Below are 27,678 nucleotides of genomic sequence, written 5' to 3'. Positions count from 1 at the left end.
AATAGTGCTTTGCTTATCTGAAGTGTCTTTACTTTCCATGTAAAGTGAATGATTGGTTTTTCCATATCCTTAAAGAAGGTTGATGGGATCTAGATTGAAATTACATTTCATGTATAGATTGCTATACATAGAATTGGCATTTTCACAATGTTCAATCTTCCAATCCATGAGCATGGTATTTCCATCCATTTACGTAGATCTCGTACGGTTTCTTAAAACAGTTTTTGTAGTTTTTTCTTTTGTACAGTCTTTTGTGTCCCTGGTAAGGTTTATTCACAAGTATTTTATTTTTTCATTGGTAGCTATGGTAAATGGTACTGATTTCCTTATTTATTTTTCAGCAATCCCCTTGCTGGTGTAGAGGAATCCAACTGATTTTTGGATATTAACCTTGTATCCTGCCACCATAATAAATCTCTCAATTAATTCCAGTAGTTTTTTTGTTTTTGTTTTTTGTTTTTTACTGATCCTCTTGGGTTTCCTATGTATAGGATCATATCATCAGCAAATAGGGATAGTTTGACTTCTTCCTTACTAATTTGGATGCCTTTGATTTCCCTTTCTTGCCTTATTGCTTTGGCTAGAACTTCAAATACATGTTGAATGTTGTTGCTGTTGTTATGTGCCATCGAGTCAGACCCGACTCATAGTTACCCCTCCTTGGGTTTCTGAGGCAGTATCACTACAGAAATAGATTGCCCCATCTGGTTAGCAGTCAAGTGCTTTAGGCACTATGCTACCAGAGCTCCTTACAATGTTGAATAGAAGTGGTAATAGAAGACATCCTTGTCTGGTTCCTGTTCACAAGGTGAATAGTTTCCGTTTCAATTGAGAATAATGTTGGCTGTTGGTTTTGCATAGATGCCCTTTATTATGTTGAAGAATATCCCTTCTATTCCTGTTTTGCTGAGAGTTTTGATCAGGAATGGGTATTGGATTTTATCAAATGCCTTTTCTGCATCAAATGATATGATCATGTGATACTTTTCCTTTGTTTTATTTATGTGGTGGATGATGTTGATTGTTTTTCTAATGTTGAACCATCCTTGCATACCTGATACGAACCCCACTTGGTCATAATGTATTATTTTTTGGATATATTGTCGGAGTCTGTTGTAGGATTTTGTTGAAGATTTTTGCATCTATATTCACGAGGGATTTTGATCTGAAGTTTTCCTTTTTAGTGATGTCTTTTCCTGGTTTTGGTATCAAGGTTATGCTTGCTTCGTAAAATGAATTAGAAAGGATTTCATCCTTTTCTACGTTCTGGAATAGTTTAAATAGGATTGGTGTCAGCTGTTCTCTGAATGTTTGACAGAATTCTCCAGTGAAACCATCTGGGCCTGGAATTTTTTTTGTTGGTAGATTTTTTTAAATTTCTTCTCTTGTTATGGATCTGTTCAACTTTTCCACCTCAGTCTGTGTTAGTTCAGGTAAGTAGTGTGTCTCTAAAAATCTGTCCATTTCTTCTAGATTTTCAAATTTGTTGGAATATAGTTCTTTATAATTTCCTGATAGTATCTTTTTTATTTCAGTTGGTTCTGTTGTGATGTCACCCAATTCGTTTCTTACTTGTGTTATTTGTATTCTGCCCCTTTTTTCCTTTGTTAAATTTGCCAAGGGTTTGTCAATTTTATTAATCTTTTCAAAAACCTGACTTCTAGTCTTGTTGATTTTTTCTATTGTCTTTCTATTTTCTGTTTCATTGATTTCTGCTCAGATGTTTAGTATTTCCTTTCATCTGTTGACTGTAGGCTTTTCTTGCTGTTCTTTTTCTAATTGTTGGAGATTGCAGTGTAGTAAATTATCTGGTATGGCTTTTCTAACCATAAGTCTTTGTAAGCTCTGTGGAGGAATTTGCCATGAGCAACTGAGTAGCTCCTGACTGTAAAAGATATCCACTTGGAGTATTGCTGTGGAGAGTGGCACAAAGCAATCTTCTGGGAAATTCTCTCTCTCTCAGGTGCATAGAGTTCTGATGTTGGGATTGGTTGGTTTGGGCTACTCTGCCAGACTCTAAAAGAGCCCACCTAGAGACAGAAGGAGTCTCTCTGCTGGCTGAGAAAGATGCTGCTGAGAGAAACACAGTCCTGAGAGATGTGAGAGACACACACTGTGAGAGAGAGATGTGAGCAACATGCACTGCTGACTGCCAGTTGCTGAGTGAGATGGCCGGCTGCAAGAGACTGAGTGCATTTCTGAACTTGAATTGCAGTCTGGTGCTTCCCTAATAAACCCAATAATCTGTGAGTTCTGTGTGGCCGCCGCAGTGGATTATTAAACCCAGGAGAGAGGTGATTGGTGATGCGGGAGGAATGGTTGGTGTCAGGGTTGGGGAAAGGGTTGGAGGGAGGCAGCATGTCTGGCCTCACAGGAATAGGCTTTGGGCTACTGATGGTGATTCTGTAGTTCTCTTGTGGGGTTAGACGAGGTCAGAAGTTTCAGCCTCCCTGCCTCTTTGGTAGAGATGCTGGTTTAAAGTGTTGATTTTGGCTCTTCTTCTTTTTGATGTGTGCATTTATTGCTATAAATTGGCTTCTGATGACAGCTTTTGCTGTGTTCCAAAGATTTTTGGAATGTTGTTTTCATTCTCATTAGATTCAAGGAATTTTTTAATTTCATTTTTTATTTCTTCTATTACCCAGTCATTCTTAAGGAGGGTATTGTTCAGTTTCCATGTGTTTGCTCTTTTTCCATTGATCTTCCTATTGTTGATTTCTAATTTTATAGCATTGTTATCTGAGAAGATGCTTTTCAGTATTTCAGTGTTTTTAAATTTATTAAGGCTTGCTTTATGGCCTAACATATGGTCTGTCATGATTAATGTTCCATGTGCACTGGAAAAGAATGTATATTGTGCTGTTGTTGGATGAAGTGCTCTGCAGATATCTTTAAAGTCAAGTTGGTGAAATGTATTGATTAGCTCTTCTACATCTTTGTTGAGTTTTTTCCAGTTGTTCTATCTTTCATTGAAAGTGGTATATTAAAATCTCCCACTATGACTGTGGAGTCATCTCTTTGCCTTTTCAACTCTTTTAAAGTCTGATTTATGTATTTTGCGGCTCTTTCATTGGATCCATTCACATTTATCTGGTTATATCTTCTTGTTCAATTGACCCTTTAATCATTATACAATGTCTTTCCTTGTCTCATATGGTGATTTTGTTCTTAAAGTGAATTTTGTCAGAAATTAATATTGCCACTTCTGCTCTTTTTTGGTTGCCATTTGCTTGCTATATCTTTTTCCAGCCTTTGATTTTTAGTCTATTTTTGTCTTTGTCTTTAAGATATGTCTCTTGTAGAGAGCATATGTTGTCTTATGGCTTATGTTTTCTGATCCAGTCTGAAACTCTCCGTCTCCTGAGTGGTGCATTTAATCCATTAACATTCAATGTAATTATCGACAAGTGTGGATTTGTTACTGTCATTTTATTATGTGTCTTTTTCGTGGTGTTCCTGGTTTCTTTGAAAACACACCTTCTTAAATTAGCATCTGATAAGTAGCATAGCACACCCTTAAAAATCATCTGAAGTAGAATTGTAGGCTAGTAAATTTACTAAAAAGCACAACTGCAGATCATTGATCATTTTTGACTAGAGGAAAACATCCTCAGAAATGATCATTATCACCTTTAATGATGGTACTCAGAAATAATATGCTTGTATAAATAATGTACCACTTAAATGCCACAATGGAATTTTATAAGAAATTAACAAGCAATATCACAGAAGAAACTATATTGTTTTATTTTCCCAGAACATAAATATTTCTACTTAGTATAATCAAGGGAATATTATCATAGTAAATATTTCAGAACACTTCAAAGAGATAATTATTAGTATTTTTGAATATAAATCATCTAAAATTATAAACTATATTAAGATTTAATAGTCTGGTAGACTGGTTCATATTATAAATGATAGCCCTTTTTTATAACTTTAAAGAAAGGCATAAATTTTATGCAGTATATTAGTGTACATATCATAGTTAATTTCAATTAGCAATTATAATGAAAAGAGGAATCTTAGATGAATGTCATCTGTAAATAATTGAGAAATCTAATTTAATCATGATTTTCAAATTCCAGTTACATTGAACCATTTATCAAATTCATTGACCACTTTCAGCTCATGGTGGCTGCTATTATATTGTCAGTGGTAACTGTTTTCACCGCTCTTGTCTAATCCTTATGGTTCTGCCAGTATAGGTCCAATCAGTAGAGAAAAAACACAATATTTCAAAAAGGGAAATTTAATATAAGAAATTATTAACTATAACCAGGAGTGATGGCTAGAAAAGTTAAAAAGAACTCTCAATAATATAGGAATAGCAGATGTAATACATAATTTAATATCTAATAATCACTATGCATAAGGCTAAGAAAGCAATGATGTTTCAGTGGTAAAGTTCTCACTTTCCATGAAGGACATCTAGGTTTGATTCCCACCCAGTGTACCTCATGCACAACCACAACTAGTCTGTCAATGGAGGCCTTAATGTTGCTAAAAAGGATTCAGCTGAGTTTCTAGAGTAAGATTGTCAAGGAAGAATGAGCTGGTGATCTACTTCTATGTATCAGCCAGTGGAAGCCCTGTGGATCACAAAGGTCTGAACCACAATTGATCTTCCGTTGTGTGTAGGGGCCTACTAAACTGGCAGCTAACAAAAACACACCATAATGTTGAATGACAAAGAAATAATTTTGGTACCACATCAGTGGAACTTGCTGGAAATGCACACTGTAGGGCTCCAAGTATCTTAACAGAGGCACTCTACTACAAAAATGCCCCAGGAAGTAGGAGGGCTGTCCACAAGGTGCTGATTGTTGTTGTTGTTGTTGTTGTTGTTATGTGCAGTAGAGTCGGACCCATAGCTCCTGTGAACTGCAGGAACCAGGTACTGGAGAAGCACTATATTGAAGGGGCTGAGCCTGGGGCAGCTGCAAGCACTGTAGGAGCTGAGCTCTGGGAAAGTGGGAAGTGCATGTGCACTCCAGGAACCAGACACCAAAGAAGGTGCACGTGCTGCAAGAGCCTTCTCAGCAAGCAAACCAGAACCAAAAGCAAAAACGCTTTTCTCATTCAATGTTTCTCCAGTATTATCTTCTAACAAAGCTGAATAGTGTGTCATCTGCTAAAAGAAAAATATTTAAAGGAGCCAGATCCATTTTCAAAAAACCATCTGAAAAGATGCATTTGGACCTGCATGGCAATAAGTCTGTCTCCAAAACATTGTAATGAAAGTAGAATATACTTTATTTAAAATTTTAGTTATCACTAAGACTTAGGAAGTCTGGTATTAGAGAAGAGTGGATAAAAGTGAACTAATATGTGTGCCACCATGCTTGTTATCTAATTTCAGTGGATACAGGAAGTGATATTTCATCTCACTGTCTCTCATTTTCTGCAAATGCAAATTGAAAGTATTAAAATATAGCAGATTTACCATTTTAATTGCATTGACTATATCAGTAAATGTTGTCGAAGGACTGCTATATTTAAACTTACTGTTTCATGTAAATATGATTAATCATTCAAAATGAATAAATCAATTTATAATGTAACCATTAATAAGGAAAAATATATATATTTACAATCAAGGGGAAGCTTAGATTTTCAACGAATCCTAATTGACCAAATTAACAAATGTCTTAGTTTCTTAGTACTGCTATAACACAAATACCACTCATGGCTTTCAAGAACAACTCTATTCTATTTTCTTTGGTTTGGGAGGCTAAAAGTCCAATTTAGGGTCTTGGACATGTAAATTCCTTCTTTGACCCTATCCCCAGCAGTTCCTTGGTTCCTTGACATTCCAAAGATCTTCACATGGTGTTTATCTTACCCTTGTGTGTGTATGTCTGTGTCCATTCTGGTCTTGAATAACTCAGAGTTGATTAGATTTAGGAACCACTCTATACTGGTTTGAACTCATTAACATAGAAGAAACACCCTATTTCCAAACAGGATCAAATTCACAGGTACAGGGAATAAGAATCTAATACATATATTGGAGGGACACAATCCAATCCAAAATAACTTATAAACTTGAACCCTTGATAAAGTTCTGTGCAATTATCATGTTTTCTTAATAAATAAAAGAGCATATATCATTACAGAAGCAGATGGCCCCATCTTCCTTCCAAGGAGTGGCTGATGGGTTTGAACTGCCAGCATTCTGTTAGCAGTAAGATGCCTTAGGCACTACGCCATCAGAGCTCCTACATAGGGCATTAGTAACATGGTTTATTAGGAAATTTTCCCCAAAATCATATGTCTTAACATGGTTTTAGACTTCAAAATTTAGGACTTCTTCAGCATAAAATTATCATGCAATGTATCAGCTTTTTTTCTTTTCCATCACGTTATGTGTGTGTTGTAAAGCATTTAAGTAAAGAAAGAATAGATTTAATTAGAAGAAACAATAGATTTAATTGTTGTTGTTGTTGTTATGTGCCATCAAGTCGGACCTGACTCATAGCGACCCCTCCTTGGGTTTCCAAGGTGGTATCACTACGGAAGTAGATTGCCCGGTCTTCCTTCCAAGGAGTGGCTGGTGGGTTTTAACCATCAGCCTTCTGGTTAGCAGTCAAGTGCCTTTAGGCATTACGCTACCAGAGCTCCTAGAATAAGTGTAAATTAATTGCATTTAAAATTTTTATAATTATACAAAATGATTTTTTCTCATTACTACAGAATGCTAAAGCCTGTAAAATTGACAGAATATTTTGAATCTGATTTGAATTAATTTGTAACATTCAGATAAATTTAAGGAAAACTGTTTTATGGAGTTATTTTAATTATAGTTTAACATTTCAATTATAATTTCAATATGGAGTGACCATTATCAATTATGTGAATGTTGTTTAAAAATTATGTTATTACATAACAATCAAAGCAAAATATAAGTCTTTTTATAGATCAAGACAACATAGCATTAAATGACAATATAGGCATCAAATGATTGAAAGCACAATTTCCATTAGCAGAAAATAAAACTTCCATTAAAATAGTGCTTAGTAGAGAGGAATGAATGTGTAAGCTCTGCCCATCTGATAAAACAGTAAGAGGTGAGCACCCAAAATACCTTTTTGTCTAAAAGTTATTTCTAGAATAATGCAAAAAAAAAAAAGAATTATATTGACAATTATGCTGCTTTCCACTTAAAAAATAATAATTGGGAGTATAAAATAGCACCTCCCATTCAAGCAGTATTGTAGATAAGGGAGATGATGCCCTGATGACATATGGTTAATTTCTTAGCTGCTAACCAAAAGGTCGGGAGCTCTGGTAGCGTAGTGCCTAAGGCACTTGACTGCTAACCAGAAGGCTAATGGTTAAAACCCATCAGCCACTCCTCGGAAGGAAGACCGGGCAATCTACTTCTGTAGTGATACCACTTGGAAATCGCTATGAGTCAGGTCCGACTCGATGGCACATAACAACAACAACAGCAACAACCAAAAGGTCATTAGTTCAAATCCACCAGCCACTCCAGGGGACACTAATGTGGCACTCTGATTCTATAAAGATTATAGCATTGGAAACTCTATGGGGCAGTTTTACTCTATCCTGTAGAGCATGTATGGGTCAGAATTGACTTGACAACAGTGGATTTAGGTAGAAAATGGGTTTATGCATCTGTGTTGTTTTATGATATCAGTATTATCTTTTTAAAACATATCTAATATTTTGACTTAATTTCTCTCTCTTATGCTAGCTTCTCCATGGGTTGATAATAGTAGAACTCCAAACAAGATTGACCTTTATGATGTACGCAGAAGACCATGGTAAGAAATTTTGAGTAATCATGAAAGAGACAAAATAAGGTTATTTGTCTTTGTTTAAAAGTTGGAGGAAATCTTTTTTATTATTGGAATGAATGTTGTCTACTTATTTAATGAGCTCTGGTGTTTGTTATTTTTAAAAATAAATATTTAGTTAAAGGTGAAATGAAGATGATACATTCAAGTGGAGAATGATAATGAGTATTTTTTAAATGATTTATCAAATTCATTTCAAATGTACTATTTTAAGTGTTATGTTCAATGTCAGCTCTAAGTCTTTTTTAGCTGCTGGGGATTTTTATTGAAAGGCTCCCAGTTTGCTTGGCATAGAGCTCTAACAGAGCAACGAGATAAAGTTGGAGGTAGTTTGCCTGTGGCAGTGAACTAATGAGCACTGGCCCCAAGGTAAGAGAGCTGCCCCTAGTTATACTCATAGAGCTTAGTATTTATTTTCTCAAAAAGTTTTATTTGTTCCTCACTTCTAAAGCAATCATTCTCATAACATGAAACTAAAAAAATATTGGTAGCTCATAATTGCGTTTGCTGCAAAACAATTATTAAAACCTTTATTTAATGAGTTTTTTCTTAATTATCATATATAATGTGTGGCTATATCTTTTTTTTAAATGAGTTTGTATTATACACAACATAGTACATTGCAGCCTACTCTTCATATCAATATCTTTGAGGGCATTTTAATAAGCATAGGTACACTTAAACAGCATCATTTCAACAGAATCAGTATGTAGACAACTTATATAAACTTTTAGGTTATTTCTGACATTTTACTAGGTTCATACAAATTCTAAGAAGTATAATAATAATATTATGCTAGGAACCATAATGGCTGATCTAAAGGTCATGTATTTAAGGCTTTTTAAATACACTGTTACACATCTCAGTAGTAATTTACATGAATACGAGCTATGTATAATAGCACCAGTTTTCATCTATTATTCCTGTCAATACTTCTCCAAGTGTGGTCCCTGTGGAGATATGGGTTGTTGAGTGCAGACAAAGGCTATGACATCACATATTTTGGGTTCATGACTGATTGTTTGGAGGGAAACTTAGAAGCTGAGTGTCAACCAGTATCCTACCCTCTCCTCTTCCCATTGAGAATCATGGCAGGACCCACGTTAACAGTCTAGACATAAACTAGATTTGCCTTCTGTGGGAAGAGTCCTGCAGCCTTACTCCTTTCCCTTCTTAAAATGCAAGTGTGAGAAACAAACTTGGGTGCAAGTTGTAAATCATAACCGCTTCATCAACACATAGTCCTGCATAGATGCTAATGGTGCTGAATATTGTCTGAAGACTAATTGGCAAATATCTGGGAATCTGAAAAAGATTTAGAGTGATAAGCAGAAGCCTCAGAGATGAGAAGAAAGTTGAGTTCAAGTGCTGCTCTTCTTTTGGGGAAGGCAGCCCCTTGTTCCCTGTCACTCTGTGGCCAGACAACATGAGCTTCTGGGGTCTTTCCCCTGCAGTCTAGGTTATCTTTCCCAAGAATCGCCGAATCATCTGCATGAAACTCCTACCAAGAAAACCAAACCAAACTCACTGCTGTCGGGTCAATTTCAACTCATAGCAACCCCTCCTTGGGTTTCCAAGGCGGTAGCTCTAAGGATGTAGATTGCTCAGGCTTCCTTCTGAGGAGTGTCTGGTGGGTTTGAACCTCCAGCATCTGGTTAGCAGTCAAATGCCTTAGGCACTGCACCACCAGAGGTCCCCCCACAGTCTCTTAAAAATGCAGAGATCCTGATTCTCTAGGACTGGAGATGAATGTGAGGATCAGCATTTTGAACTGGCTCTCTAGGTTATCCTGACACTAGATGTTTGAGAGCCACTACTTGAAACTCTGCATAACTTACTGTTCTGTTTTAGAATACTTTATTGGTCTGTTGTGTTTCTTTAAGATTGAGGTTGTTTTTTCATGCTCCTGGCCACTTATCTATTTTTGTGTTTATTTTTTGCTTTTAAAAATATGACATAATATTTACTCATTAGAGCAATTTTCAAAACTTGTGATTAACAAATTAGAGTTCAGGATAATATTTTTTCTTTCAGAAAAATGCTATTCTACAAGTTAATGTTTTGTAGTTTATATTAAAACATACCTCTCAGATTGTTAATTAAAAATTTATGATATCTCCAATATTATGCACATTTAATTTTTTTCAAGTTGACATTGCAGAACATGAGTGAAAGAACATTGTCTACTGAGATCAGCAAATGTCAGTGCAACCAATTTCTCCCTTTGATAATTTTCAAGGAAAAAATAAGTTATCAAGTATTTGTTTTCAGGTACATCCAAGGAGCCGCATCTCCAAAAGACATGCTTATTCTGGTTGATGTGTAAGTATTAAATATTATATCTTTATTTATAGACAGAAAAATATTAGTGAAGGATGATTTATAAATGGCAGGAATATGTAGGGACTGTAAGTGTGTGATGGATTAAAAGATGAAAAAGACGAGGAATACTAGTAACTGTTATATCCAGGTATCATATTAAGACAGAAGCAGAGTAAAAATAAACTTATTGACAGTGAAAGACTTTATAATGGCATTGGAAATTACATCATGGTTTGCATTCTGGGCTTTTTGAATAATTATTATTTTTTGCTCCTAATTTTTGCTTTATATTTTAAATAATGCTAAAGGACATTGCTAAAACTAAATTGTCCTGCTACAAAACAAAAACAAGAAAATCTCAAACAAAGAAATAGAAGCATGTAATTGGCACTTGGTTGTTATGGATTCAATCCAGTTTCAGGAATTTGGCTAAATAAATAAATATTACATTTCAAAGCTGTAATGATTTTAAGGGAAACACTGACACACAAGAATGAACTCCAGGAGTCATCATTTTGTTTACGTGTTACATTGCCTCAAATTGAGACTTTATGTGTGTGTGTGTGTGTGTGTGTGTATGTATAAATTCCTTTCCATTGATTCCTCTCTCTTTTAAATAAGATGGTAAGTGTAGAGTTTAGAAAATAAAATATACTATTACGTAGACTGACTTTACTTTGTAAGAGTAAGCGCAAAATAATTACAAACAAGAAGTATAAAATCCTTAGATTACTTTAACTGAGAGAAAAAAAAAATTCTCCTCATATGTTCTTTTTCTCTTTGGAAGAAACTTTGTTGACAAATAAATCCATATTGCAGGTAATTCTTAGTTTTTGAAAATGTCCCCATTTTAAGACGTAACCTAAAATAAATAAGATCAATTTAGTTCTTTGAAACCTTATTACCCAGCATGAAAAAGAATAGATATATGATTTGGACAAATATAACTCAAATGTTAATTCTCATTTCATTAGTTAAAATTCATTTAAACCAATTGCTGTTTTAATTAAATTAATGTGGAGGTTATATCCCATGCTAATCCTTATTCTTCTTAAGTATAAGTGCTGATGCAGTGTATTATATTCCTGCTTGGTGTATGTTAATTTCCAGAAATAATTTCTCATTTTAAAAGCCATGGGAGCCAAACTCATATTCCAGGATGGAAAATAAGTATGAAATTGAGATACCAATTTCTTTTATTCTTTCACCAGAAATTTATTGAGTTTTATACATGTGATAACATAGAGAAAAAGATTATTAAGATATGGTCCAGATCTCAAAACTAATTCAAATGTATTAGGGAAAATAAACCATATTCAAGTAACTAAGAGAATTACAGAAACTAATTGATATTACAAAGTATGTTACAACACTACAGGAGTCCATTGGAGAGATGGGCTTTGCTATAAGGTTTTAGGAAAAACTTCATGAAGGTGATAAAATTATACAATTAGACAATCTTTAAAACTGGCTAAAGCTAAAGACAAGGAAAGTGAAGATAATTCAATACCAACTTCTACAGTCTGAAATTGACCAAAAGTGCAATCACAATGTATTGACTATTACTGGTGATTGGGATGCAAAAGTTGGAAACAAAGAAGAATCACAGTAGTTGGAAAATATGCCCTTGGTTATAGAAATAATGCTGGAGATCCCATTATAGAATTTTTCAAGACCAACGACTTATTCACTGCAAATACCATACCTTTTTTTCAACAACATAAATGCTGCCTCTACATGTGATGCCTATACACAGATGAAATACACGGGAATCAGATCGACAGCACCTGTGGAAAGAGGCAATAGAAAAGCTCGATATCTTCAGCCAAAACAAGGCCAGGGGCTGACTGTGGAACAGACCATCAATTACCATATGCAAGTTCAAGTTGAAGCTGAAGAAGTTTAAAACAAGGCCACAAGAGCCAAAATATGACCTTGATTATATCCCACCTATATTTAGAGACGATATGAAGAATAGATTTGATGCATAGAACACCAAATGACTAAAAACTAGGGGAACTGTGAGATGATATCAAGAAATCATACATGAAAAAGCAAAAGGTCATTAAAAAGATAAGAAAGGAAGAAAAGAACAAAATAGACGTCAGAAGAGACTCTGAACCTTGCTTGCAAATGGAGAGTAGCTAAAGCAATTGGAAGAAATGACAAGATAAAAGAGCTGAACAGAAGATTTCAAAGGGCAACTTGAGAAGACAAAGTCAATTCTTTTAATTAAATGTGCAAAGACCTGGAGTTAGAAAGCCAAAAGGGAAGAACATGCTCAGCATTTCTCAAGCTGAAAGAACTGAAGAGAAAATCCATGCTTGAAGTTGCAATATTGAAAGATCCTATTGGCAAAATATTGAATGATGCAGGAAACATCAAAAGGAGGTGGAGGGAATACACAGAGTCATTGTATCAAAAAAGAATTTCTTGAGGTTTATCTGTTTCAGAAGGTTGCATATGATCAAGAACTAGTGGTATTGAAGGAAGAAGTCAAAGCTGCACTGAAGGAATTGGCAAAAACAAGGCTCCAGGAATTGACAGAATTCCCATTGAGATGTTGCAACAAATGGATGCCATGCTGAAGGCACTTACTCATCTATGCCAAGAAATTTGGAAGCCAGACAGCAGGCCAGCTAACTGAAAGAGATTCAGATTTGTACCCATTTCAAAGAAAGGTGATCCAACAGAATGTGAAACCATAGAACAATATCATTAATATCACATGCAAGTAAAATTTCACTGAAGATAATTCAAAAAGAGTTGCAGCAGTGTATTTACCAGGAACTTCCACAAATGCAAGCTGGATTCAGAAGAGGATGTGGAATGAGAAATATCATTGCTGATATCAGATGGTTCTTGGCTGAAAGCAAAGAATACCAGAAAGATGTTTCCTTGTGTTATATTGACTATGCAAAAGCATTTGACTGTGTCTTAACAAATTATGGATAACATTGAGAAGAATGGGAATTCCAGAAGACTTAATTGTGCTTATGAGGAACATTTACATAGACCAGGAGACTGTCGTTTGAACAGAACAAGGAGATACTGCATGGTTTAAAATCAAGAAGGGAGTATGTCATGGTTATATCCTTTCACCATATTTATTCAGTGCCTAAGGCATTTGACTGATAACCAGAAGGCTGGGGGTTCAAACCACCAGCTACTCCTTGGAAGGAAGATTGGGCAATCTTCTTCCATAATGATACTGCCTCAGAAACCCAAGGAGGGGTTGCTGTGAGTCAGATATGACTCAACGGCAGTGAGTTTTATGCTGAGCAAATAATCTGAGAAGCTGGACTATATGAAGTAGAACATGGCATCGGAATTGGAGGAAGACTCATTAACTACCTGCAATATGCAGATGACACAATCTTGCTTGCTGAAACTGAGGGTGAGTTGAAGCACTTACTGATGAAGTTTAAAAACTAGAGTCTGCAGTATGGATTACACCTCAACATAAAGAAAATGAAAATCCTCACACCTGGACCAATAAGCAGCATCATGATAAATGGAGAAAAGATTGAAGTTGCCAAAGATTTCATACTACTTGTTCCCACAATCAACACCAATTGAAGCAGCAGTCAAGAAACCAGATGGCACATTGCCTGTGCAAATCTTCTGTAAAAGATCTCTTTAAAGTGCTGAAGAGCAACCATGTCTCTTTGAAGACCAAGGTGCACCTAACCCAAGCCATGGTATTTTCAGTTGCCTCATATGCATATGAAAGCTAAACCGTGAATAAGGAACCCTGGAGAAGAGTTGATGCTTTTGAGTTGTAGTCTTGGTGAAGAAAACTGAAAGGACCATGGACTTCCAGAAGAACTAACAAATCTGTTCTGGAAGAAGTGCAGCAGGATTGCTCCTTGTAAGCAAGAATGGCCAGACTTCCTCTCACCTACTTTGGTCATGTTGTCAGAAGAGATGATTCTCTGAAGAAGGATATCATGCTTGGTAAAGCGTGGGTAAGCAAGAAATGGGAAGGCCCTTAGGAGATGGACTGACACAGTGGCTGCAGTGCTGGACTCAGGCATAGTAAGTGTTGGGAAGCTGGTGTAGGACCTGGCAGTCTTTTGTCCCATTGTACATAGGGTCGTTATGAGTTGGAGCTCACTCAGTGGCACCTAACAACAACAATATTTTGCCAGGCAGGGATGGGAAGGTAGAGGAAAACATGGGAATTCAGTTTGGAGAATTGACAGGAGTAAAGTTGCATAGGGGCCATTAGATGGAGGTAGTGGGGGAAGAAAGAGAAAAGTCTAAAGCAGAGGCCCATTGTAGAAGTATTTAAATGCAAGGTTGTTCAGTTTGTTGATTAGTTTGAAGACAACCATTTAGTAGCTATTTAAAGCACTGACTGAGGGTGTATTTCCAAAAGTTTCGCCTGACAGCATGTAGAAGAGAAGAGACTAAGATCTGAATAGGAGTACTTGGTATCCCACTTCATCAGCTACAGGTAATGAGGCCCTGACCCAGAATGCAGAAAGGAGTAGAGAGACCTCTGTCCTGGGATCACTGTGAAGGGAGATGAATAAGGGAGACTGTCTGAATGGGTAAGAAATTTAAGAGGAAGGAAGAAATGGTATAACTGATACCTGCTTTGGTTAGTTCCAAGAACAGAAAGATGAAAGACAAATATGCTTTGTAAGAAATTAAATTGTCATTTTGGACATTCACCCTGTAGTGTTTTTGCAGGAGTCTAAAACTGGGAAAATGTCAGCAGTTGGAGATTTGATGTGGGAGTTATCTGTAGAGTTGAGGTTAAACCAAAAAAAAAAAAAAAAACCCCACTTACTGACATCAATTAAATTCAGACTCGTAACGACCCTCTTTGGGTTTCCTAGGGGGTAAATCTTTACAGAAGTAGCTTGCTCAGTCTTCCTTCCACGGAGTGAGTTTGAACCACCAGCCTTCTGGTTAGCAGTTATACCTTGTGGTTGTTGTTGCTATTGTTATGTGCCATCGAGTCGGCCCCAACTCATTGGGACCCCTCTGTGGGTTTCCCAGGCAGTATTACTACGGAAGTAGATTGCCCAACCTTCCTTCCGAGGAGTGGTTAGCAGTCAAGTGTCTTAGGCACTATGCTACCAGAGTTCCTCCGCATGCCTTAGAATCCTGCAAATAGGTGAGGTTTTCAAGGATCACAGATTATGTAGAGACAAGAAAGATGAATTCTGAAGCCTACAGGTTATCTACTTTAAGGTACAGAGTAATGCATTTTGTCCATAACTCTGTTATAACAATTGTTTTCTGCTTATAATTGTTGATTTATTCCAGTCAAATAAATTAATGATTATGCCTAGTAACCTCTGTAGCCCTCACTCCTAGTGCAACTAATAGAACTGGTATTCAGTACATATTTCCTGAAGGAATGAATATGCCGTGAGTATCTATATTTTCTTAAAATGTTCATTAGCTGTGTAATTTTGAACGTTTTAGTTAAAAATATACATATACTGATACTGGCAGAAAAGAAAGGCAAGGTTACTTACAATTTCCACTCTATCTAAAAATCAAAATTTTTCTACTACAGATTTTTAAAGACCAATTATTTGAATATTATATAAATGATATCAATGTACAAATTACATTTCCTTACAATGTCTGATATCTCTGATTAAATAAGTAGTGAGTAACATGTATGGACTTGATTGTCTATTTACAGGAGTGGCAGTGTTAGTGGACTGACTCTTAAACTGATCCGAACCTCTGTCTCTGAAATGTTGGAAACCCTCTCAGATGATGACTTCGTGAATGTGGCTTCAGTAAGTACAAGATGACTGCATTTTCCCTGAACTAAATCAGAAATGTCTCTCTCTCTGTTTTAAATATTTTAAGGGTTTTATCATACATTGTTGTTGTTGTTGTTATGTGCCGTCGAGTCGGCCCCGACTCATAGTGACCCCTCCTTGGGTTTCCGAGGCAGTATCACTACGGAAGTAGGATTGCCCAACCTTCCTTCCGAGGAGTGGCTGGTGGGTTTGAACCGCCAGCTGTCTGGTTAGCAGGCAAGTGTCTTAGCCACTATACATAGGCATTTATATTTCTGATCTACTGAAGATTATATTAATGAGTTTTTCCATCTTAGTTACTAATTTGTCTAGATTTCCACACCAAGGTCCTTTATGACTATCTAAAAGTTTAACACTGAGTGAAGTAATTAAAATAATGAATGTGAGGAAATACATTCTACATAGACTCCTGAATGCAGGGGAGTTTAAATAGGTAACATGAGTTCCACTACTCATGATAACCAGTGTAACTCCTAATAACTTGACAATTTTCTGTACCTTGTAATGCTCATTTTTTCACACTGAATACATATCTATAGTGTATTATGTTTTCAAAGTATGTTTTTCTTATCAAAACAAGTACCAATAGACATTTGAATATGTTCTTTTTAGTCTTATTTCCCCAGAACCATCTCAGACCTTTCTACCCATAGCTAGAAAACACTGAACTCTGAAGCAAATAAATCAAGAAAAAATGAAATTCAGGTACAATTTTTGGGGGCAGGTTTTTTTTTTTGGCTCCAGCCAACCACTAGACTTAGACCCATAGATCAAACTATATATTGTATCTTAAAAGCTAATACCCAAACCATGGATGTCATCAGAAGCTGGAGACGTAGTTGCAAATTTAAGAGACTATCAATATTCTATCAGGCTGGCAAATTCTAGTAATTCATGGTAGGTCCAGTTGGATCCATAGTCATGTGTTTATTATTGGACCTCCATTGCCATAAAATGCATTGCTTGGTTTAAGGTAATATTATGCAAAATGTCAGGATGATAAATCTGGCAGTATGTGAAATTTGGAGATTAGTTGGATACTGCATTTGGCACTTTAGGTAGGAAAAGAAAAACACAACTGGAATGTATCAATAACATGTATTAACAATAAGAAAAACTAATGGTGCCCTTGCTCCAGGGCCTGTGAGGATTGCTATGAATCAGAATCAACTAGATGGCAATGGGTTTTGTTTTGTTTTCCAGGGCTTAAGCCATCTCATATAAGCAATTTATCATGACTGGTTATTATCCTTGAGAGATGGTGCCACATTGAGGGCTTAGCACTGCACTATTTTCAATAGATCGCTCCTTCACCAGTGGCGTAGCTATATCAAGCCTATTGAGAAAAGCTGTGCATTTAAGCCCATGTGTGTTCTCTATCCCTGCCTCCAGGATGCTCTATTCATGGGCCACTGTGTGAACACCATGGTAGCTATAGACAGAGGCCAAACAACCTCCAACGGAGAAATCATTTTATCTACTTGACTGTTCAGTACTTCCTCTATGGTAAATGCTCTCTTCTGGTCATTGAAGTGAGACAAAGAGATCTGCACATTCTGTATGTACTCCCATAGGTCCATCCACAGGCTTCTTTCTCTAGGACTCTTTGGGCTTCTTTTCTAGGACTCTTCCAGTCTTACTCCTTTCTGGACCCTGAACACTGAGCCAAGCCACTTAACCACTACAGATTTTCTTATCTCAGGCTACTTATTCCTTTACACCAAGTTGTTGACCCAGTTGTATTTTGCTTCAAGATCATTCAAGATGCATTTCCCATCATGTTCTTAGTCCTTACGAGGCAGATCACACAGCTCTTTTGTTGAATATTCTCTTTTTTTCCTCTGGAGCTGAGACTTAACTTTTCCAGGTGGCTAGAGCTCTAGTAGCGTAGTGCCTAAGGCACTTGACTGCTAACCAGAAGGCTGGCAGTTTAAAACCCACCAGCCACTCCTTGGAAGGAAGATGGGGCAATATACTTCCACGGTGATACAGCCTCGGAAACCCAAGGGAGTGGTCACTATGAGTCGTGTCCAACTGGATGGCACATAACAACAACAACAACATGCTAAGACTTGATTTATTTGTTTCCTAGAAGTCCTGAGGGGAGATAGGATGAGATCTTAAGGAAAGCAGGCATTATCTTTCATGGTTTCTAGGTGTGGAGAAGCTGCTATCCTCTAGCTGTTGCTTTCATTGTGTGCTGCCTTTACGACTCATAGCCACCCTATCAGTACCCTAATAAGGGGCTCTTGTGTCACAATGGTTAAGCCCCTGGTGTTACCAAAACATTGGCAGTTGGAACCCACCAGTCACAAACCCAGCAGCCACTCCATGGGAGAGAAGATCTAGAGCATTGCTCTCATAAAGATTACAACCTAGGAAACCCAATGAGGCCATTTTACTCTGTCCAATGTTGTTGTTGTTAGGTGCTGTCAAGTCATCTCCCACTCATAGCCACCCAGTGTACAGCAGAACAAAACACTGCACAGTGTTATGCCAGCCTCATGATCTTTGCAGTACCTGAGCCCATCGTTGCAGCCACTGTGTCAATCCACCTTGTTGCGGGCCTTCTCCTTTTTCGTTAACCCTCCACTTTACCAAGCATAATGTCCTTCTCCAGAGAATGGTCCCTTCTGACAGCATGACCAAAGTAGGTGAGACCAAGTCTGGCCATTCTTGCTTCCAAGCGTCATTCCAGCTGCATTTTTTCCAGGATAGATTTGTTAGTTGTTTTAGCAATCCATGGTACTTTCAGTATTCTTCACCAACTCTGCCCGCTATGGTTGTTTTAAGTCACTGTGACACCTCTAACTAAGGGAAACGGATTACTTCTTCCTGCCCAAAAAGTATAACGGGTTCTGAAGACTCAACATTTTCAAGTGTGCCCACCCAAATGTCCTCATCCAAATCTCAGGGGCTCATTATGTGCCTATCAGTGCCCAAACTCTGACATGAGAGGCTTACCAGAGCTGTGAATTCAATCTATTTCACAAATCTATGATTCTCAAGGTAAAATTCTTAGTGTAATTTCTGGCACATATTGACTCTCTTTATATGATACCATAGAAATTTTCTGAATTTTCCACTGATGCCTTGTGGATAGTTTGCTGATATGAACCCCTCATTTCCTTCAATGACGTTTATCAACAACCAACCAACTCCTAGCCATTTTGGATATCATTGCACCCCACCCTTCTCCTACAAATGCTTGGGACATTACATAAGCCAGTATATTCCCCTTCCATCTGTATTCTGTCCCATAGGGTAAAGTCTTGGTAATTGTGGTGCTATGGTATATGAAGGGTTTTCTTGATCTCAGTTAGTACCAGCACACCCAGTTACTTTTGGACACTGTTAGCATCTTTCTGGTGAGGGATTCAATTTCAGAATTCCATCCTGAGCATCTGCTTCCTAAGACCAACTTTCTTTGATTGAATTTTCCCCAAAATAGTCCTTAAAACAAGGTTTCAAGTACAAGTGGTTTATTTGGAAAGTAATTTCAAGAAGATTGTTAGAGAAGGTAATTTAAAAAGGTTGTATTTTCGAGCTAGTTACCACTCTGAGAAACTGAGGCTTATTTCTGCTGAACAAGTCTGGAAATAAATGTAGATCACATGAATCTGAGTTACATTGTCCAAGCAGAAAGTGATCTGGGGAATTTTATGTATGCCTGCCCCAAGAACCTAGTAATTCCCTGGCATTTCTGGACTACCTTGTGCACAGGCAGAGGGTTCCCAGAATTCTCAGGTTGTTGAAAGTTGGGTTGGCATATAGGAAAATGTGGATATAACAAAAGTGATTGCCTCCGGTCTGCAAGCTGAACACCTACACCAGGGAGATGCCCTCCTTAGAAGAGTCAACCATGGCAGATCCAAGGGCAGCATTTGCACAGAGAGAAAGGTAGAGAGGCAGGAATTCATAAGCAAGAAGGACACAGGGAAAGGGTAACCACAAGGTAGAAATAGGAGGTGAGATGCTACACTGTGAGGAATGTAACCACTGTCACAAAACAAAATGTGTATGAGCTGTTGAATTTAAAAGGAATCTGCTTCATAAAATTTCACCCAAATCGCAATAATAAGTTAAACAACAACAACAAAAAATAGCAATTGCCTCAGCTAGAAACAGAATAACACTGTTAATAAATGTTTTAAAGTAATTCATAATTGAGTAGTAGAAATGGATTTAAATTAATTTTATGCTATCAAAATTTAACTGACAGCTAATGGTTCTTTCCTACTTGAAATAAAGGGCTGATAGGAGGTGGACATTCAGACTCTTAATGCCTGATGAGTTTTTATGACCATTTCTTTTCCTAAAATATGGCTTTATATTACACATTTCCATTTAAATTTGTTACCTTAAGAAACACAATTATTACGAAATACAATGGTATGATATATCCTTGAGGTTTCTGTGAACTAGATTAAGGCAGACTTTACTGGTGCGTTTAGCAGCTGTTTTAGTTAACTTGGGCAGTCTCACTTGGTGTCACTTGCCTGTGTAAGCTAAAAGCAAATGGGCAAATAGAATATGTTGCTTGTAGAAAGAGGTGGGGCTCCAGTTGATCTGGAAATAATGTACTTCATTACATGAGTTTTTAAAAATATGGTTAGTAGAGCTGACAAGGGACAAGGTTGTAGTCACTTCTTAGTCACAGCCAGCTAGCTACTCAGAAGGACCGAGTAGCTGAACCTGTGGTCTCGGGACCATAGTCACAGGGGACATCAAGCTCAATTGGCATAACATACTACACAAAACATTGTTCCACCTCCTACTTTGGCAAGTAATGACACGGATCTTAAAAGCTTGCAAGCATCCATCTAGATGCAACAATGGGTCTCCCCTCATCCAGATCAAAGAAGAATGAAAAAAAAAAAAAAAATATTCATGGAAAGAATTAGTCCTAGCAACTGGTACACAATGAGATCCACAGCCTATATGACTATGAGACCGAAGATCTAGATGGTACCCAGCTACTATTGTCAACCACTTGGAGGGAGATCTATGTAGGAGATCCTAGATAGAGAGGAAGAACAATGTGGAACAAAACTCAAAAACATTTGGAAAAAAAAAGGGGGGACCAGGTTCACTGGTCTGATAGAGTCTGGTGGGACCACTGAGACTATGGCCCCTACTTCCCTTCAAGTCTGGAATTGAACCTACACCTGTGGCTTCCAGCCAAGCAAAAGACAGGCATAGGAGTTGAACATTTACCTGAGGTAGATACACTCTTTGGAGAGAACAATCATGGGATAAAGAAGGGCTGTTTATGCACAGGGAGACAGCTCAGGGGGCAGGGGTGCATAGAGGGATGGACACAGGGAAAAGGTGACTGTCAGGAGGAAGTGGGAGGAGAGCTGCTGCATTGTGGTGAATTGTAGTCAATGTCATGAGACAAAGTGTATGTGGCCTGCTGTATGGAAAGTGAATTTGCTCTGTAAATTTTCACCCAAATCACAATTAAAAAAAAATGATAATATCTCAATTATGTATTCAAAAATAGGAAAGGAGAGTTATATTGAAAGATGTACAACTCACTCAAATTTTAAGGTGAATATTTCAGGAAATTTTATGAGATGAACTCATAGTGCTTCCTCAACCCTTCCCCTGAAGAAATTTATTACTAGTCTCAGCTGCCAGTATGTTGGCTTGCTTTATTTAGTCTAGTTTACCTTATACTCTTTAGTTATTGATGCTTTTACTGACATAAGAAAACTTTTGTCAACTATACTCTGAATTTTTTGTTAATAATATAAATTTATTTTTATTTTATTTTATTATTTATTATTTTATTTTATTTTATTATTTCAGAATAAGCATTAATATGCTTTTATTACAGAATAGTCATCAGTATATGATGCTAGATGATCATTTTATTCCAGACAAAAACTTCCTTTTTAGAAAATCAATATGTACAACACCCGGGTAGACATATGTTCATTGTTTTCTTATTTGTACATTAATCTTCAATTAAATCATAGGTCATAGGTAATGATCAGAGCTAATATATTTTGAAAATGCTGTTAATGTACCAGGAACTGTTCTAAGGCCTTTTCATGATAACTCACTTAGTCTTCACAACAACCATATGAGGTAGGTAGAAGTATTATCCTTAATTTTACAGATGAGGAACACAGAGGTAGAGAAAGTTCTAGTAACATCCTGAACAGAGAAGATAGGATTGGTGCACAGCTGTCTTATTTAAGAGTCTAAAATTAATAAATAAGTAAATGATGTGCATGCACACACACACACTGCGAGAGAGATCTGTATGAATATCTATATCTAAGTTTGAATCTTCCAGAAAAAGATAGAGCAAGTTAATAAATTAGTTCTAGATGATAGACTGAGATTGTAAAATAAGATATAAAAATACTGTGTATCTGTTGTTCCTGTTATACTTCCTATATTCTTGATTACGTTCATATAGTATTCAGTATCAATCACATTAATTCACTATATAAAATAAATTCTCCAATTTCATTAGTTGTCATACTTAATTTGAGGAATAAATTACCTGAAATTGATGTATGTAAAGAGAATTCATGTTTATGAAACATTTTTGTAGAAAAACGTGAAGTTATATTTCTGTTATTAACAGATTGGCACTTCTCATTAAATACATATTTAGCAATTTAATGATTTGAAAATAGTCAGGAACATAAAATCCTTGAGAATATGTTTATCATGTCAAGTTGCATGTATGTTTATTTTTTTTCCCTCTTGTCTCTATGAAAGTTGGAATCTAAGAAAGCTACAGTGTACCTTTAAGCTTTTGTAACAGCAAGGATTCATGGTAATAAGGCACTGAGGAAACCTAGGAGTGGCTCTGTAATTAAATTTAAAGGTAATTTTCCCACAAAGCCCTGAGGAGTTTATCTTTATCCTTACTCCTAAAATCATGTCAGTCATACCAAGAGTAATGGTGCAGTCAACGTCAACACTTTTCCAAAGTTGCCTAGAACTACCAGACAGAAAAAGCAGCTTCTCGTTTTTAGGTTTATGTTTCTAAATATCTTTCTTTCTTTCTTTCTTTCTTTTTTTAAAAAGAATTGTAGTTTTATGCTTAAATCATATGTAAGGTGTCAGAACTAATGCTTCATCATTTCCTGATGTTTCTACTATCTCCAGAGCTGTTCTTTATTGTAGAAAGGAAACCTGCTGTTCAGGGAAGCGTAAATGCAAGCCTAATATAACTGTTTTCCCACTAATCCAGTTATATGCTTTGAAAGAAGTAAATGGTAGATGATGGGAGCAGCAATTCAATCACAGCATGTTCTGATTGGCAGGGGACATTTCAGATGTTGACAGAGGGAGTGGAATTTATTTATGAGTGTGTGGGAGCTCAGAGTTTTACTGGTGGAGTCCTGTAAGCCAGTGGAGGATGAAAGGAAAATGCGTATTGGTTACAGACAATATCTTAAAAGTTAACAATTGAAGAAGATGGTTATGTATTTCAATAAAACCATGATTTCCCTACTTGAGAATTAGGGCCATATGTTATGATTATCTCGGAAGGAAGATTGGGCAGTCTACTTCCATAGCTATATTGCCTCAGAAACTCAAGGAGGGGTTGCTATAAGTTGATCTGACTCTGTGGCAGTGATTTTTTTTTTTTTTTTGGTTATGGTTATATTAAGGATCATTGAGTCAGTTTTCTTCTAAGAAGCTTTTCTAATTCATGGTCACTATAAAATACTGACTTTACTAGCTTAAGAGAAAAAAAATAATCAAAATAGAGTTTTGTCTAATGTCTTTGCTCTTGATTGTAGGAGAGAATTTGTTTTTAAGTAAGCTTCAACTCTTGCCCAGATTACAGTTATTAAACAGCAGTTCTAGAAGTGATCGTCTATTACTGAGAATGTAAACTGAGAAGTGAAGGGAAACAGCCAAGCACGAGACTGAGAAGGTGAAGTTTTCTCCAGCTGGACTCTTTCCTCTAATGCAATTCCTGAAAGTTTACAAATTTCCTAGGTACTTACCTCTGTAAATCTGTGGCCATGTGTCTGTGTAAAAACAGAACAAAACAAAAAGCTAATATTTGTTTAGAATATGTCATTCTAAAGATTGTAAAATTCAATGTTTTTCATAGAATACACATCAGGAAACCAATTTTTGTTGGTCTATGTCGAGTAAAGGAGCTCTGGTAGCATAGTGCCTAAGGCACTTGACTGCTAGCCAGAAGGAAGGAGGTTGGGCACTCTACTTTCATAGTGATACCACCTTGGAAACCTAAGGAGGGGTCGCTGTGAGTCGGGGCAGACTCGACGGCACATACTAACAACAACAACAACATGTCGAGTAAAGATATAGATGTGATGAAATAATTCTGACTGCATATTCTATCTGCAAGACAACATTAGCAAGTCTCACTTATAGTTAACTGAACCACTTCCCACTCTCAGGCGATCCTACCTTCTAGCCATGCTGGCATAATTGTGTAGGAAGAAAGGGCAACTACTGAAACTGCCAGCTATGTGACTTCAGAGAAGTAACGTAAAGCTTACAAATGTTTCCCCCTCTTTAAAATGGACAGAATCATATTTATCTTGCCAAAATATTGTTGGACACTAAATGAAATCACACATGCAAATTGCTAATCTATTGTCCTTGTTTTTATTGTTATTATTGTTATTTATTTATTTATTTATTTTACCCTCCAACAACTTTCACAAACCATTGGTAAACAGATCTTCATGGATATGTCATGTTTGCACATATCTGAGCTTAACGGTCAATTTTCTGAGATTTATTTGCACTGGAGGATTAGAGATTAACATTGCAGGATAATTAAGATATTAGTCTCTTTCTGGATGGCAGGCTGGGTTGGCTGTCAGCAGGTCAATAGTCAGTCAGAGGCTTCCTTATCTCAGGGTTCCTCACTTATAATGCACCTTCCAATCTGTGCAGGTAGCAGATTCCTCCTCACACTATCCTGTGGGAATTGGGAATGGGGAAGTATGCAAACAACAATGTTACTCTGGCTACTGCTAGTGCTGTGAGTAATAAACTGCCCCTTTTTATACTCAGAGCTTTGTGTTTTTCTGCCAGTATCTATGAAACTGTAGCAGTCTCCCTTGTTAGATACTTTAATAACAACTAATGTCAGAGTTGAGCAAACTTGCAATCAAGATGTATTGATAATAACTAGTGATTGGAATGTGAAAGTTGGAAACAAAGAAGAAATACTGGTAGTTGGAAAATATGGCCTTGGTGATAGAAATGGAGCTAGAGATCACATGATAGAATTTTACAAGACAAAAGACTTACTCATTGCAAATATCTCTTCTCAACAACATCAATGGCAGCTATACACGGGGGCTTCACCAGATAGAATACACAGAAGTCAGATCAACTATATTTGTGGAAAGAGATGATGGAGAAGCTAAATATCTTTGGTCAAAACAAGACCAGGAGCTGACTGTAGAACAGAACATCAATTACTCATATGCAAGTTCAACCTGAAGCTGAAGGCAATTAAAAAAAAAGTCCATGAGAGCCAACATATGACCTTGATTATATACCACCTGAATTTAGAGACCATCTGAAGTATAGATTTGATTCATTGGCCACCAATGACCGAAAACGAGATGAGTTGTGGGATGACATCAAGAACATCATATAGGAAGAAAGCAAAAGGCTATTAAAAAGACAAGAAAGGAAGAAAAGACCATAATGGATGTCCGAACACTCAAAAACCTGCTCTTGAACAAAGAGTAGCTAAAATGAATGGAAGAATTGAGGAAGTAAAAGAGATGAACAGAAGATTTCAAAGGGCAGCTTGAGAAGACAAAGTCAGATAAAGTTAGAATGAAATGTGCAAATGCCTGGAGTTAGAAAAATAAAAGGGGAGAACAAGTTCAGCATTTCTTGAGCTGAAAGAAGTAAAGAAAAAAATTCAAGCCTCATGTAGCAATATCGGTGGACACTATGACCAAAATATCGAATATTGCAGGAAGTATCGAAAGAAGATGGAAGGACTACACAGAGTCACTGTACCAAAATGAATTGGTCATTATTGAACTATTTCAAGTGGTAGCATATGATCAAGGACCAATGGTACTGAAGGAAGAATTCAATCTGTATTGAAGGAATTAGAGAAGAACAAGGCTCCAGGAATTAATGGAAAACCCATTGAGATGTTTCAAAAAATGGACACAGTGCTGGAGTAACTTACTCATTTCTGCCAAGAAATTTGGAAGACAGCTACCTGGCCAACTGTCTGTAAGGGATCCATATTTGTGCCCATTCCAAAGAAAAATGATCCATCAGAATGTAGAAACTATAGAATATCATGGATATCACATGCAAACAAATTTTTGCTCTTGATAATTCAAAAAGGGTTGCAGCATTTTGTGGCCAGGGAACTTCCAGAATTGAAGCTGGGTTCAGAAAAGGATATAGAAGAAGGGATCTCATTGCTGATGTCAGATGGATCTTGATTGAAAGCAAAGAATACCAGAAAGATATTTACCTGTGTTTTATTGACTGTGCAAAAGCTTTTGAAAGTGTGGATCATAACAAATTATGGATAACATTGAAAACAATGAGAATTCCAAAACACATAATTGTGCTCATGAGGAACCTGTACATAGACCCAAAGGCTGTCATTCAAACAGAACAAGGGGATACTGCATGGTTTAAAATCAGGAAGAGAGTGAGCAGGGTTATATCCTTTCACCATATTTATTTAATCTGTATGCTGGGCAAATAATCAGAGAAGCTGGACTATAGGAAGAAGAATGTGGCATCAAGATTGGAGGAAGACTCATTAACAACCTAAGATATGCAGATGACACAACTTTGCTTGCTAAAAGTGAAGAAGACTTGAAACACTTACTGATAAAGATTAAAGACTACAGTCTTCAATATGGATTACACCTCAACCTAAAGAAAACAAAAATCCTTACAACTGGGCCAATAAGCAACATCATGATAAATGGAGAAAGGATTGACATTATCAGGGATTTCATTTTACTTGGTTCCATAATCAACAACTATGGAAGCAGCAGTCAGGAAATCAGATGTCTCATTGCACTGGGCAACTGTGCTGCCAAAGACCTCGTTAAAGGGTTAAGAAGCAAAGATGCCACTTTGAAACTAAGATGCATCTAATTCAAGCCACGGTATTTTCAAACACCTCATGAGCATGAAAAAGCTGGACAACGAATAAGGAATATTGAAGATTTGATGCATTTGAATTATGGTTTTGGCAAAGAATACTGAAAATACACTGAATTTCCAGAAGAACAAATCAATCCTGGAAAAAGTGTAGCCAGAATGTTCCTTAGAAGCGAGAATAGCCAAACTTTGTCTCACCTTCTTTGGTTATGTTGTCAGAAGGGACCATTCCCTGTCAGAGATGTCATGCTTGGTAGACAGAGGTTCAGCAAAAAAGGTGAAAACCATCAAGAAGGTGGATTGACACAGTGGGTGCAACGATGAGCTCGAGTATAGACAAGGATTGTGAGGATGGTGCACCACCAGGCATTGTTTCTGTTATACATAGGATTGCTATGAGTCAGAGCTGACTCAAAGGCACCTAATATCAACAGTGTCAGAGTTAGGGCTTGTTTAGGTATTGAGTCTCATCGCTCATATAATAATTAGGATTGTTACTTTTAGTGTATGTGTTAAATTTCAATCTTATAAATATATCTGATGTGTTACAACAAAAGAACAAGGTTTTCTTAGATTAAAGATTTTCCTGCTCAACATATAATAATGAGCACAGT

The 27,678-nt window shown here is 36.8% G+C and overlaps 1 protein-coding gene across 1 annotated transcript in view; it reads left to right on the top strand.

Moving 5' to 3' along the window:
* CACNA2D1 (calcium voltage-gated channel auxiliary subunit alpha2delta 1) overlaps nucleotides 1-27,678 on the top strand; it is a 635,761-nt gene that overhangs the window by 478,188 nt on the left and 129,895 nt on the right. Inside the window, exons 8-10 of the mRNA XM_042781442.1 lie at nucleotides 7,721-7,790; nucleotides 10,095-10,145; nucleotides 15,814-15,913. Of these exons, the coding sequence (XP_042637376.1) occupies nucleotides 7,721-7,790; nucleotides 10,095-10,145; nucleotides 15,814-15,913 (221 nt within the window). The remainder of the gene's footprint in view (nucleotides 1-7,720; nucleotides 7,791-10,094; nucleotides 10,146-15,813; nucleotides 15,914-27,678) is intronic.

The sequence above is a fragment of the Orycteropus afer genome, unplaced genomic scaffold (genome assembly GCF_000298275.1).
Source record: "Orycteropus afer afer isolate SDZICR_OR568_19922 unplaced genomic scaffold, OryAfe1.0 scaffold00007, whole genome shotgun sequence".
NCBI lineage: Eukaryota > Metazoa > Chordata > Mammalia > Tubulidentata > Orycteropodidae > Orycteropus > Orycteropus afer.
The sequence above is the reverse complement of the archived record's forward strand: the minus strand, read 5'-3'. Positions and strand labels throughout refer to the sequence as shown.